General features: G+C 46.2%; 1 protein-coding gene across 1 annotated transcript in view; it reads right to left on the bottom strand.

Moving 5' to 3' along the window:
* Positions 1–9,529: 9,529 nt before the first annotated feature.
* LOC135315239 (zinc finger protein 271-like) overlaps positions 9,530–14,522 on the bottom strand; it is a 7,866-nt gene continuing 2,873 nt past the window's right edge. Inside the window, 4 exon segments of the mRNA XM_064462095.1 lie at positions 9,530–13,190; positions 13,192–13,302; positions 13,304–13,617; positions 13,620–13,786. Of these exon segments, the coding sequence (XP_064318165.1) occupies positions 13,014–13,190; positions 13,192–13,302; positions 13,304–13,617; positions 13,620–13,786 (769 nt within the window). The 3' untranslated portion in view covers positions 9,530–13,013.

The following is a 14,522-nucleotide window of genomic DNA, read 5'->3' as shown; positions in this document are numbered from 1 at the left end:
TCTAGGTTTGATAAAAACTTTTCAGATCAGGTATTTTCCACAATGATAATATATGTAACAATCAAAGCTGAGCTTTCACTCTATTATAAAAGTTATAATTACAACTAAAATTGTAAATATTTTAAATAATAAAAATTTTTAAGTATTTGTTCTTAAAGCTTTCTTGTTTTCCAAAAAAGTCTACATGCTGTTTGATTCCAAAGGAAAATGTGAGATTTACAGCTGAGATGGATGTTTATGTGCAAGGGCATTTTTTCCTGTTTTATTTGTTTATTATTTGGTTTAAGTAGCATTGCTTTATCTAAATCTTGTACATGATTTAGTAGTGAATGTTCGCTACTCAATAATCCTAGCAGAGAAAGTATTGACAGTGGAATTTAGACTCAGTTCTTCAGCTCAGAATATAGTATCATTAATAGTTCATATTGGATCCCTTTTAAATTAAATTAATTACTCCCATAGAGCTTCCTAGCCAGTTTTCTTCCCTTTTTATTTAATTTTTTTTAATTGTTTTGGGTTTTTTTACTCCTTGCTGCTTCTCAACCCTGGGTGCAATTCTGACATCAAAAAAGACAGTATTTGGACAGCTTTTTTATTTCCTGGGACAAAGTCTAAATATATAAGCGGTGGCTTTGCCACAGTTTTGGAGATTGGACTTTGCTGCTGCAGTCATGATCATCATAACAGACCCAAATGCCCATGTAAACTAAGATGGTTTATGGTTGGACTCGATGATCTTAAAGATCTTTTCCAACCTAAATGATTCTATGAGTCTATCACTGGTTGGGTTTGGTTTGGTTTTTTTGTGGTGTGGGGTTTTTTGTTTTGTTGTGGTTTTCTTTTTTGGGGGGTGACAGGGTGCTGGTTCCCTTGGTTTTAAATGCTCCCTACTCCAGTCCTGCTTTTTCCATTACCTGTTGAAATTGCAGTGGCAATCTAAACCTGGCAGAATATTAAATTTTGTCTGCCAGTCACCAGATGATGTTCTAGCTTTTGACCTGTGCAATACTGGAAAAGGCCACAGGAGGGATATTGCAGCAAGGTTGCTGGGACACTTCATCAAAATCTGTGTGGTACTGATGGCTGACACTGGGTCTGAAAGAGTCTAGGCAAAAGTCCATATGCAACTCTAGTTAAGCCATTAGACTTTAATTTTGTTATATGAGAGCTTAATTAGGTCCCCTGTAATAATTCCAGAACACTTGCCAAGAGCTAGAGAATGGCCACACATAGTCATTAGAAGCCACAAAATACCTGTGTGAGTCAAAAAACTCTACCCAAGGAAGGGAAAACTCTTCATCTATGAGTAATTTCTAACTACGTCACATGAACGTGTGAAATCACTCATCTGATCTTGGCAATCTCCAAAAAAAGTCATGGGTCTCTGCAGTTTCTCTTAGACTAAGAAAATAGGTGCTGCAGTTGATGGGAGAGTCTCTGCTAGAAGATGACAGGCTGTTGGAAAAGACAGCGAGCAGAATACCACGCACACACCGGCACAGCAAGGAACAAGGCTAGCTGCCACGTATTTCTGCCACCAGCCATTTTTGTTGTTGTTGTTGGAGGAACAGACACAGCCTTGGGCTAGTAAGCTATGTTTTAGGTGTGATTCCTAATCATGATCCTGCTTAAATCAACTTTATCTTTATTTTAAAATTTTTCAAATTTTCAAATTTTATTTTAAATCAATAGGACAAAGCAAGAGTTAAAACAAAACAGGGTTTTATTAGAATCAGTGCATTACCTGGTAGAACATGCAGGATTCAGCCAGCCTGCTTTCTCCTGCAGGTAAACTTGAACCAATGGATCCTCCTGTGGCTTTAATAGCACCTGAATAATTCTGGCCCTCCATGGAGGTGAATTAATGTACTAAATTTCTTTCCTCTGGCCTGAAAGTAATTCTGGGCTGGATTACCTTTGTCAGTCAGTCAGCATCATTTCTTGGGGACCATTTTTTCTCCCTTTCTTTTCAGTATGTGTGACAGGGGCTGCAGCTCCATGTTACAAATTCTTCTGTAGTTTAAGAAGTTCCCTTTTCCAGTTACACCTCCCTGCCATGTACCAGAGCTGAATGACCTCTTCATTACAGGCACTTAATGGATGGTGTAACTGCTCTGTTGTAAGTAGTTCCCTGTTGAACGACATGGAGGAAAGAATGGATGCTAGTGCGCTGTTGTTTGGGGGTAGGAAGGATTGGTTGGAGTCAGCTAAGGACAGAAAGCTTCCTGCCAGAGCAATTGCACCATACGGTTCCACCTTCAGAAACACCAACATGCGAAACAAAAACATGCCTCATGTTCTCCCTTTTAATCCCATTTTATGCCTGCTAAATCTGTAATAAATGACCTAAACAACAGGCAGTCACCTTGGATGCCTTTCACACTTCTGCCTGCAATCAAACCAGCCCCCAAATAATTGCCATGCCAGTTTTCTGTCTTTGCTCTGGTTTCCCCCATCTATCTGTGACCTATCTTTTAGCAGGACGTTCCCCTGCTGGTTCCACCCAACCAAGCCTTGAAGCAGCCAGTCCCCAGGCAAACAGTAGCATTCCTGCAGTCTCAGCTACTTCCATGCTTTCTGCAAGACCACTCTCCCAAGAGACAGGCTGCATGTCTAAAGAGATAACATGCCAGTATTCCTCATAATATTCTCATTATCTTCCTGAGAAACTTTTCTCCTGATAGCAGGTGCAAGTATGGATATTTGCCTACCCTTTTTTCTGCAGTCTTAAAGTAAATGCTGTAGGAGGTCTGGTGTTTTGCTGAACCATCATTGCTATGGCTTTTCTTCTTTGGCTGACAACTCTACCTATTTTGAGTGGCATCTAGGCAGAAGTCACTCCTGTTGCGTGAAATGGTGGTAAAATGCTGGCACAGGTTGCCCAGAGAGGTGGTAGATGCTCCATCCCTGAAACATTCAAGGTCAGGTTGGATGGGGCTCTGAGCAACTTCATCTAGTTGAAGATGTCACTAGATGCTCACTGCAGGGGGGTTGGACTAGATGACCTTTAAAGGTCCCTTCCAAGCCAAACCATTCTATGATTCTATAAATCCTTTCTGCACTTGTGCCTTTGGGTAAAGCAAAGGCTTCATCTAACAACATCCCTATCATTCCTTGCCCACAGCAGCTATTGCTCAGGTACTCTAGAGGAGGAGCATGTCATATACCCCAGTAAGTGATTTTAATTGACTAAGCAGATTTTTTTTTGTTTCTTAATAAATCTCTAGATTGTCAATTGTACTTTCCATCTTTAAATTACACTTCAGAATTACTAACTGCCTTTTGGGAGTGGTCAGTATTTAGCATGCGTCTCAGGCATGTTACTTGACCACTATATAATGTGTCAGCAGAAGCTGGCTAATGGGAATTTAAGCTTTTTTTTTTGTGGATTTTGATGCAATACGCAGTATCATTAAACAGTACAGAATTAGCATCTTTGTCCACAGAGTCCACGTCTGGACACATGCTTATGTTCAGGCAGCTCTTTATTTTTCCCCCAACATTTTGCAGTGGAACATCTTCCCTCCTCCTTTTTTCTTTCAGTCCCTGCCTCTAACACCACAAAGGTCTTTCTCATCTTCATGAGCTTTCTAGGAAAGCCATGAATCGAAACACGTGGTCTGTCACATATGCTCCGTCTGACATGTTTTCATTTGAGTCACTCCTTCACCTGAGGTGCGTGCGCTGCAATACTATACTCTAAACCGAGAGACAGATGCTTTAATCCAGATTGCGTGCCGAACTGTCTCAAACGGAAGCTAACATTCATGTCTAGAAACCAGGCAAAGTATTGCTAGAGGAAGAAGGAAAGTAATTTCAGTTTCTGCTGTGGGCTGAGGTCTTATGTTTATTTTGGCTCTTGTTATGCTTGATTTTTAATTAAACTTGTAGATAGGTCATGTTATTGAAAAACCAGTATTAAATTAAGCTTCTTGAGTTTGTAAGAAATTTATCCCAAGCCATGTTTTTCCCTGGAAAATTACCAGTGCAGCAATCTCTCCCATCGCTCTCTTTCTCCTCCTCTTTTCCATGCCCCTGGGATCTCCTGTCTTGCCGCAGCTCTGGCTGCTCTCCCCCACTGTCTCTTTAGCCAAGCCTACGCAAGAGGAGGAACTTGCTCCTCCTGCTTCAGATGGTCTTCCTTGCTGGGGACACCTGGATTCTGCCACCCCTGCCTGCTGCCTGCTCTGTGACTGGGACAGGAGGCTACAGGGGACAGACGTACAAACACGGGACCTTCCTTTCCCTAATTAAGTCCCTATTTCTAGATGCTGGAGGGTGTACCAGCTCTCTGGTTTTAACCTGCCACTCTGAACACGAAAACATGCTTTTCCTACAGAAGGCAAGGTAACTCCAGGGTAACGGTCCCCATAAACACAGGAGGAAATCAGCCCTGACTCCCTATCCCTTCCCTTGTGCTGTGTGTCAGAGCACGCCACTGGGGAAGGACCAAAGGAAGTAGGAGAGAGCATCCCAGCAGCAAAAGGCTCATGGAAGAAGACAACAAAACCCAAAATCTATCCATGTTGCATCAAACCACTTGTGCCAAGAAAACAAATTTTCAGGTCAGGGCTACAGCCCATGCGACAAAGCCAAGCTGCCACAACTCCGTAAAGACTTTTCTTTGTTTACCCAATCTGCAAGTGTGTACTTGATGGAGGAAGGGAGCAGGAAGAGAGGCTGAAGCAGTCAGGGTTACCCTGAGCCCCAGGGTACGAACATGAGAACACCACTGCTTTGCAGAGCAGAGGAGGTGCTACCTGTTTTTTGTGCCGCAATACTTAGAACATTTCAAAGCAAGCTACATGTTGCGTTAAAATGCCAGCAGATCATCTCTAGAGCATTTCCTAAACACATTCTGCACACTTCTCAATAACTGCTCATGGCTGGTGTCCAGATAAACTACTAAGATGGCAAACTTTGATGTCTGCAGAACTTGACAGTTAAGCACACATGCTGGCAAAACTACAAGCAGGCAAGGAAGCTATGAGGAATCCTCACTGCTATACATACCAGCAGACTTGTTTAGGATCCCTGCATTAGGCTTCCCTTGATTCACTGAGAAAGGCGCAGCTAAACCAGGCACAATGCCATTTCATTTCTGTGGCATAGGCTTGTGCACTTCCCTAGGCCTTGCTTCTTGCGTAAGGAGTAAGACAGGTGGCTGTAGAGCAGTTTAAATAATTGCTGCTGGGCATTTAAAGCAATCATTCATGACTGCAGTTTCCCATTTGGTACCAGTGATGATTAAACTTGGCTAAGCCTCTTCTCCCCTTCCCTCAAACATTTTCTGCCTGTCATACTGACACAGCTGTTTGTGTGTCTGTACAGTGGATTGGATCAGGAACTGATCCAGCTAAAAATAACCTAGGGTAGAGTGGGGAACTATTACTCTTCAGCCACTGAAAATTTCCAGTCTGAGTCATGATGCAGTTGCACACACAGCTGCACTGGCACAGAGAGCAGAGCATGGGAGTAAATGACCACAAGGACACACAGAGGCAGAGATGAGGGACACTCATTTTGCTCTGGAGAGAAATGCAGGTGGAACCACGGCTTCAGTGGGCTGAGCAGGGTAGTACACACCTGGCAGCTCCACTCCTCAAAGGTACTTAGCAAGAGAAGAGCACCAATTCCAGCCGTGTGATGTACATTTGGAAAATAAAAGATTCATAAGCTGGTCCTCCTCCGGAAATATTTCTTGTGTGCAAAAAAAAAAGGTACAGTTCTGTTTAATGTCTTTGTTCTGCTTTCTTTTAACTTGTTGTTGTTCCCCCAGGGCTATTGTTTCATGATGTGGAGCACACGGTGGCAATACCAATTTAAGGAACCGCTGAGCTCTTTGGATGTTTGTTACTACCCGCCCCAGACTGCCATTTTCCCTCACTTGTGCCAAGCCTGCTGTCTGTGGAGCTGTGCTGAGCGCTGGATCAGGGAAGCAATCCAAGTTAAAAATAACCCAGCGGGTGGGGATGGCAAGAGCCTCAGCCGTCCAGTATAATCTGCTGTCACAAGTCAGCAAGAGCTGTTTGCAACTGCAGGAAGTCATGAAAGCCCAGCATCAGACATACCTATTTGCTACAAGAAATATGAAATTTTCAGCCAGTTGAAGGAGCCTTTTGAATGAGAATGTAGGAATCCTTCACCTGTGCCGCCATAAGGGACAAGAGAGAAAACCTCACTGTGCACAGATGACAGCACAAAACATCTTCACACAAGCTTTACTTTAGCCATCCTTCACAGGACGGTTTTGCAACAAAAGCTAATGACAGTGTCTGCTATTCAGCTGATATATGTTGTTTATTCTGTGGATTAGGGAGAAGGTTTTTAACTGCTGGAAGGGTACCACAGATATGGGGGCTGTGCTAGCACCAAGCAAGACAATAGAAGAGTATTCTTCACAGACATGAGTCTAATAGCTTTGTGTTATGGAGGTACCAATTTTCAGATGTTTTGAGAAGAACACCTCTTCTTCGCAGCTCTAGAAAAAACAATACCATGGCTGTGATGCACCAGCACTAACCTACACAATCACAGCAGCAGCAATGTGATTTTCCCCTATTCATAGGCTTGGAGGGGAGCATCTGTAATTATTCTTTCTCTCTTGTATTGCAAGCCATATCTGGGCTACTTCTGGTTTCTCCTTTCAGTTCACGGTTCATGCCTCCTGGGCTGAGTATTTTTAAATACCAAACATTTCCTTTTCCTCCCCCTCCTATTTGTGACTTGGCATTTCACTACTTCCCTCCCCAGGAATGCCCCTGCTGGGAGCTGGCTGATTCGAGCACTGACAGCAATGTAGGTGAAACATCAAGAGCTTCAGAGCCTGAGGAATTTCAGGATCTTCTCAGGTTACATTTCTTGAGAAAGGAATTCACTCTTTCTTCACATGCATTAGTGGCTCACTGAGGTGGAAGGTGCAGTTGAAACCCACAGTTACATTAACATTAGCAGCTACATCACATATTAGCCAAATGAAAGCAAGTGCCTGAGGCTTAAGGCAGGATGTGGCTGCCCTACAGCAAACTCTGAATGCACTCACAACAACCTCTGTGCTCAGAACAGGTCTGAGACATAACACCACTGCTGATCATGCTAGGTAACTCCTTAGATTTCAAGGGTCCAGATGAAGTAGCATCATATTTTGCCATCTTCTTTCAACTTTCTAAGAATGTGAGGACTCACGGTAAGTTATTTTAATTCTTCTCTCTCTAGACACAGGGAGAAATGTTCTGTTCCACCCCCCTGCCTTCCCATTGCTGCTTCCCTTCTTGTGATAATCATTAAAAGATCTCTTTTCTTTTTTTTTTTTTTTCCTCAGTAAAGCAGCTTGTGGTTCCTGTTTGACCGTAGGTTCACATAAAGGTTTGATCATATATCCAAGGAGTTGGGAAGATGTCTGCAATATCTCTAATGAATACTATATGTAAACTCTGGTTTGCCTGTTTTGCTTGGTATTTGCACCTGCCTGAAGGCATAGAGAGAAATCAAAGGTCAGCTGCTAAAGAAATGAGGCAAGAAAAGGAAGCAGTTGACCAGCAAAGAGGCATCTTTTTAAGCACAACAGCCAGGTGCAGAACTGTGGAAAACAACTTCACAGTTCCTATCCTAGAAAAGAAGATCTCCTAAGGCTGGGAAAAGACAGATCAAATGACATAGGCCTGTCTAAATCTCTGCCTTCTGTGAAGGGATGCACATTGTATGTGCTTTGGGGTGATCTGGGATAAGCAAGGTGAGACTGCCCTTTTGTGAGGGAAAACATGGACAGAATAGGGACCAACACGGAGAGGCCTCCTCTGCGGTTCTGTGCTTTAAGATGGGAAAGCGCAAACACCCGAACCATAGCTAGGTAGAGTTCAGCAGTATTTTGGCGATGGCCAGCTTGAGGTAGAGGCATATCAGGCAGTAGCCCAAAGCAACATATGACCAGCACCAGGAGAACTGCAAGAGAAACCTTTCCAAGGAAGCTTTGTCAGGAGTCAGACCAGCTGCATTTCCAGCAGAAGAACCTTACTTAGCCTGGCCTCCCAAGGCCTGTTGCAAGTTCTACGAGCAGCTTTGTTTTTTCAGATGAAAGTCACTTCGGTCAATTCCTCGAGGCTGTGCAGCTGAGGTTGCTGTGGTATGGTAGAGTTATTTTGACCTGCCTGTCCATATGGCTATTCAGACAAGTCTCTTCTAAGCAATGCTGACCTTTAGGTCCGATGGAGCTGTGCTTTGCACAGAGAGTGCCAAAGAGAAGGGAACAAAGGAGTTTGCACATCTTTGCACTCAGCATCTGTGAGGGTGTTTGGACCTGGTATGGCCTACTTTAATAATGGGTGCTTTCACTTACCCTTGAAGGACTACTGTGCTCTGACCATGCTGTCCCACCCACCCCAACATGTCCCCTAGGCACAGTGTCATCTATCTGCAGCTACAGGTACCTCCATAACAAGCCTCAGGAAGAAAGAAGAAAATGTTGCTTCCCCTAAAAAGTCTGGCTCCTGTGCTCTCTGGTTCCCAAGCTCTTGCGTCTATTCATGTGAATGACTGTCCCAAACAGGCCAGGCCTGTGAGAAGAAAACCAGCCAGTTGTCAAAGTCGATCCATCAGGACTGCAAAGGTAGTATTATCAGGTGGATTCATGCGTTTTCTACTAAGAAAGCCAGCAAGCACTTGCATGAGAAAAGGGAGGGGACGGCTGAGATCTATCAGATTTGGCACGGAAAAGCTGAAGGCCCTTCAGAGCTTGGGACACAAGGACATTGGCAGCAAAGCACATGCCTCTTTTGGCCTCTGTTTGCTCCATCTCCTCAAATATCCTGTATTTTCTTTTTTTTTTAAGAGATGGAGGCTCCTGCTGTTGTGCCTCTGGCTATTCAGACCAGTGCTGTTGGGGTAAGGGGGAAACAGGGCCAGAAAGACCAGTTTTCTGTGCACGCGAGGGCAGTTTTATTTGTTTGATATATCTCAAAAAGTGCTTTAGAGGTTAGGTATTAAATACTTTTAAAATTTATTAAACACATAAAACACACCTTTTGTCCAAGATCAAAATAAATTTCTTTTCCCAGTCATAAACAATAAAGCAAAGAGGAATGTAAAAGAAGTTGTATTTCAGTCATCACTGTTACATATACTTTGTCAGCGGGGACTGGAAAACTGGATGCCGTACAACCCAGGTGACAGAACTGGGGAGATGACCTCCTTAGAGCAGCTGCAGCTCTGCTAGGACCAGGTTCATCTACCAGCAGGATGGCATGTCACTGCAGAGTAAGGTTCTGCCACTTTTCTCTTGTAAAGGAACGGTGAGCACCGTGTGCCATCCTCTGGCTTTTTAGGTTCATGCAGAAATGATAGATGAAAATGAAGACCAATTCTAATATCCCTCACCTCCAAATTCTTATTTGCATTGCACAGCAGCTGTGCTAAGTAATAGTCATCCCTCTCTGAAGGATGGCACTTTATTTCCAAACCTGGTCCTGCCAAGGGACAAGAAACTGATGCTCAGGAGGTCACTCTGGGGAGAAGGAAAGAAAAAAAGATGGGATAACAAAGAACACGAGGGTGACAAATTTTATTTCAGACACATCATTCATCCGTTTGTCTATCTTAGGTATTTCTAAAGTGCCATAGTCTCACTGTAGTATCTAAGCACCATTAGCACAACAGGAATTTACAGTATTCTACAGAGCTCCCCCAGCTGGCAAGAGGATCTGGGCACCAGCTGGTGACCACAGGTCTGGGATGGAGTGTGCTGGGGATGGTCCACTGGAATTATAGAAGCTAATTACCTTTTTCTTTTTCCAGTAGTCTCCCACTATGATGCTAAGGGAGGAGACGGCTGGTAGAGAAGCCAGTGAACTAGCCGCTGTGAAAGTAAACCTTCTGGTTCCTGACTTTTTGCACATGCCCATACCTCTGTCTTCTGAATTTGGCTCGTGAGTTTGTGCTGCCCACAAATCAATTAAATCCCTGGAAGAAGAGGAACATGCCCCGTAACTTCTGTAACATCAAAACAAGTTTGGCGCCCAGATTCTCCTCTCCAGCTAGATGATCACAAACAGCAAAGGGCTGACAGGCTAGGGGAAGTGAATTATTTCAGCCAAGTGACACTGAACAGGGAAAACTAACAGTGGCTGTGGAAAGGAACTCCAGAAATGTGCTTACACTGGTGAGCAATCCAATCCTAGCCGCTAAGACTACTGCACCGGGAATGTGCTGTGAACCCTAAGGCCACTTTGATTTGGCATACAGTTTAAAATAAGTTCACAAAGATCTTAGAAATAAATGCATGACAACCCTTTTAATTTATAGAGCCCTGTTAAGTATACACAGCACTTCACAAAGCCTGTAAAAAGGAGAAGAAATGCTCGGAGGACTGCTGCGAAGGCATATTCAGGGGCAGCTGCCTTCTCAAAGCAGAATCTCGACATGAGAGGGTTTTCCTTCGACTTGAGCTCAGCTTTGTGCAGACCTGGGTTCAATTTCATTGATCTGCTACAGTGACTCCGTTCAGATTTCCAAAAGAAAAGTTGCATTCACAAGATGCCTTTCCCTGGCAAACAGGGCTTCTCTGCCAAACAGACAGTTTTAGTGCTGTAGATTTCCTTTAGGAAACTTAAACTGGAATGGGTCGGACCCACATAAATTGATCAGTTTTACAGCTGGACTGCAGCATAACCTTTGACTTCAGTTAAAAATGAGCCTACCAACTGAGAGGTGTAGCATCCCTTCTGAAGGTCTGCTAGCAAATGAAAATCCTGATGCTTCTGTAACCAACTAGATGACCATTAGTCACACTTCCAAACCACTTTCAGAAATGGAATAGAAATCAAGAAGTCATTGGTTTGAAGCTGTTCATAAAAAACAAAAAAACAAATAAACACAAAGCTAAAAGCAAAAATGTGCATTTGCAAATGAAGGCTTTGGTTCCTGTGTAAACAAAGCCCACCCCCATTTCTGAAAGCTCCTTCTACTTCCCTGAGCAGCTGCACATAACGTGCCTTGTTCCTCTAGGAGCTGCAAACAATTCCATGCTCCCCCTACAGCTCCTTTTTATTAAACTATATGAACGTAACATTTTATCAGCAGTTGGATGTCAAGAAGTGGCTTAGGGCTTGCAGAAGGGATCCCTGCAATCCCTTGGAGAGTAGCCAGTTCTGTAGAGGCAAGCCCTTCACAAGCATCCCTGGCCAGCAGCTGCTCAAATCCATGGATCTTCTTAGAATCTTTATTTCCTTCATCTCTTCTCCACCACAGCTCCAGTCCTTTCACTGGTTTCAGTCTGCATTCCGTTCCCAGAGACCTACTGAAGCCATGGAGCCAGTTGCAGGATTAGTAAGCTACATTGCAAAACCAGAAATCTTTTCTAAGCTCCAGCAGCGCCGAATAAACACAACCAGTCAGGTATTGTCACTAACATGATCAGCAGCAAAACAGTCAAAAATATAAACAATGTAAAGTGTTGCACTGCAATTCCTTGTAGTTAAAACCACGAGTCCTACAACGGCCACTGATACGTACCTGTGTAAAACAAGGGGGAGAGCACTACACTGAGTGACATTAGAAGTCATTCCTCGGCAACCATAGGGGCCACACATTTTTATATAGATATATAAATAAACCCAACTCAATTCAGGTCCTTATACACACACACACACAAAGTAATCAGTGTTAAAACTGAATGTCCTGATGTGAAAATTCACCTGTGTTGGTACAAAACCTATTTCCCCAGCTTCTTATTGAGAAATGCTAGTATATACAGTATGCTTAGCATTTTGAGAAGTACTGATAAAGGTGTAGTTTCACACAGCTGGCCATTTTTGACCACTGCCATGGTGTGTGCACACATGATCACTCACTTGTGAATGTGATGATACACTGGTATAAAAGCTAGTTCATACATATGTGAGTATATACATATAGATGTTATTTACACACACACGCACTGGTCAAAATGGGACTTGAGAAATACTGGTATGGAATCAGGTCAGTCCTAGTAACTGTTGTTCTGTACCATTTTGCGATACAGCTTACACCAGACCACTTGAACCGTTATCTGTGAACCCAAATTCTGCAGAAATAGGAGACTACGAGTACAAACGCACAGGCAACCTCCGTACACCTGCCAAATTGCGTACCAGTCATAGCAGCAGCAAGTATAATTTTTTTTTTTAAGCCTCCAGGTATGATAGTTTTCTACATCAGTTACCCACCGGTTCTGAGATTCTAGAACAGGCCATGTCCCTATCCCACAGCTCCCTCTTTGCTACAATCCAAGCAGCATTTTCAGAAAACCTCTCCAGGCCTGCCTTCTTTCTCTGTTTCAGGGTATGCCTACATGCTCCTTCACAGACTCGGGTGGTCTTTGCCTGTGCTTTCAAGTTGGCCCGCACGGCTGTATATGCATAACACAGCGTCTCCAGCTTCTCAGCAGGACTTACTTAGCTTTGACCTTCCTGACTGCCGCATGAAAGACAGAGCTGGCTTAGACCACAAGCATGGTGAGCTTCCATAAACCTGTACAATATTACATAGGTCACAATGTATCAGCTCTGTGTGGAATAAAGCCCCTTAAGGACCCCATCTGCCATCATTATTGCCCCTGACACGACCACATGTTCATATGTTGCATGACCAAGGCAGCTTCTCAACGCGTGACCTGATGCTGTGCGTTCTCTCCTCAGGCTCCCAGGCAGACACCTCACAGGGAGGTGGGAGAAAACATCTGCGCCTTGGCCATGTGGCAGATGGCATCCGATTCTAGTACCAGGGAAAGAGGATTACAGGGCTTTGGGATGCAGAACTACCTACTGCAACCACTGCTTGCTTTTTGTCCATGCCTGAGGTGCGTTGGGAAGAGAAGTTGACTGAAAAGGGCGACATGGGCCAAAGGCATTACTCTGGCCAGCTGCCTGTAATGCAGGGACCCTGGTATAGCCACACCCTTGTCCCTTAGGCACATTTTAGACAGGCCTGGACCAGGAGCTGCATCCTCAATCGACCCCAGACCCACACCTACTGGACACTGCCTACCACACGTGCACCCGCTGGTGTGAGACTAAGTAGGAGTTGCGACTGAAGCTCTTCCCACAGTGGGAGCACTTGAAAGGTTTCTCCCCAGTGTGGGTACGACGGTGACGGATGAGGGTAGAGTTGTCACTGAAGCAGGTCCCACACTCGGCACACTTGTAGGGCTTCTCCCCAGTGGTGGGTGCGACGGTGCTGGACAAGTGCGAGCGCTGGCTGAAAACTCTTTCCACAGTCAGGGCACAAGTATGGCTTCTCACCTGTGTGGACACGCCGGTGGATGACCAGCTTAAGAGCTCTCACTGAAGCACTTGTTGCAGTCGGCACACTTGTATGGCTTCTCACCCGTGTGGAGCCGCTGGTGGGCAATGAGGTTGGAGCTGTCGCTGAAGCGCTTCCCGCACTGGGGGCATTTGTAGGGCTTCTCGCCTGAGTGAAAGTTGGCATGGCGGAGCAGGCCTGAGTTCTGGTAGAAGTTCCTCCCACACTTGGCACAGACATAAGGCCTCTCGCCAGTGTGATTGCGCTGGTGCTGCACCAGGTGGGTGCTCTGGCTGAAGCTCTTCCCGCAGTCCTTGCATTGGTACGGCCGCTCGCCCGTGTGACGCGCTGGTGCTGGATGAGGTGGGAGCGTCGGCTGAAACTTTTGCCGCAGTCAGCGCACATGTACGGCTTCTCCCCAGTGTGGATCCTCTGGTGGCGGATCAGGTCGGAGCTGCGGTTAAAGCTCTGCCCACACTCGATGCAGATGTAGGGCTTCTCTCCCATGAATGCTCTGCTGGTGGAACCACTGTCTCCTTCCGCTTCCGAAAGCCACAGCGAGAAGTCTTCTCTGGCTCCGTCTCTGGGGAGAGAAGGTCTGGCCTCGGATGGGACGCTTCCTGGTTGCAGCCCGGAGAAGCTTCCCTCATGAAAAAAGTCCGAAATGGCCCCACAGGGTTTGGCTGCCTCCGGCCCATCTCGCTGGAGGTCACCCTCATTTTCACTCATGCTCCCATCACCTGCAGGGACAGAGCCAACCAACACATCTAGTCAGTTGGCCTGCAACCCCTCTTCTCTGCTCCCTCATGGCCCCCGGCCGGCCAGGTGCTGGCTCCTCCCGCCCAGCCTCTCCCGGCTCCGAGGCGAAGGCATCGGGACCGGCTCCGTCCTCCCTCGCTCCCCGCACCCTCCCTCGCGGACACCCCGGCCACCCCTGGCCGGCGCGGGCGCTGGGGAGGGGACGCGCCCCCGCCAGTCCCCGGCAGCAGCTTTCCCCGCCGGGGGCGGGCCGGGGCACGGGAGGCCGGGGCGGCGGGCCAGGGCAGGAGCTGCCGGGAGCGGGGGGAGGCAGCGGAGCGGGGGGGCCGGCAGACAGCGGCGGGGCCTAGCGGCAGCGCCCCACCTGCCCCCCCCAAGCCCCGCCGCCCTCCCCCGCGGGCAGCGCCGACGGCGGCACCACGGCAAAACCAACCCCCGGCCCCTCGGCTGCCCCCGCCCGCGGCCGGCGGCCCGCCGTGCCCGCCTCACCT

Source organism: Phalacrocorax carbo, chromosome 1, assembly GCF_963921805.1.
Source record: "Phalacrocorax carbo chromosome 1, bPhaCar2.1, whole genome shotgun sequence".
In the NCBI taxonomy this organism is placed as follows: Eukaryota; Metazoa; Chordata; class Aves; order Suliformes; family Phalacrocoracidae; genus Phalacrocorax; species Phalacrocorax carbo.
The sequence above is the reverse complement of the archived record's forward strand: the minus strand, read 5'-3'. Positions and strand labels throughout refer to the sequence as shown.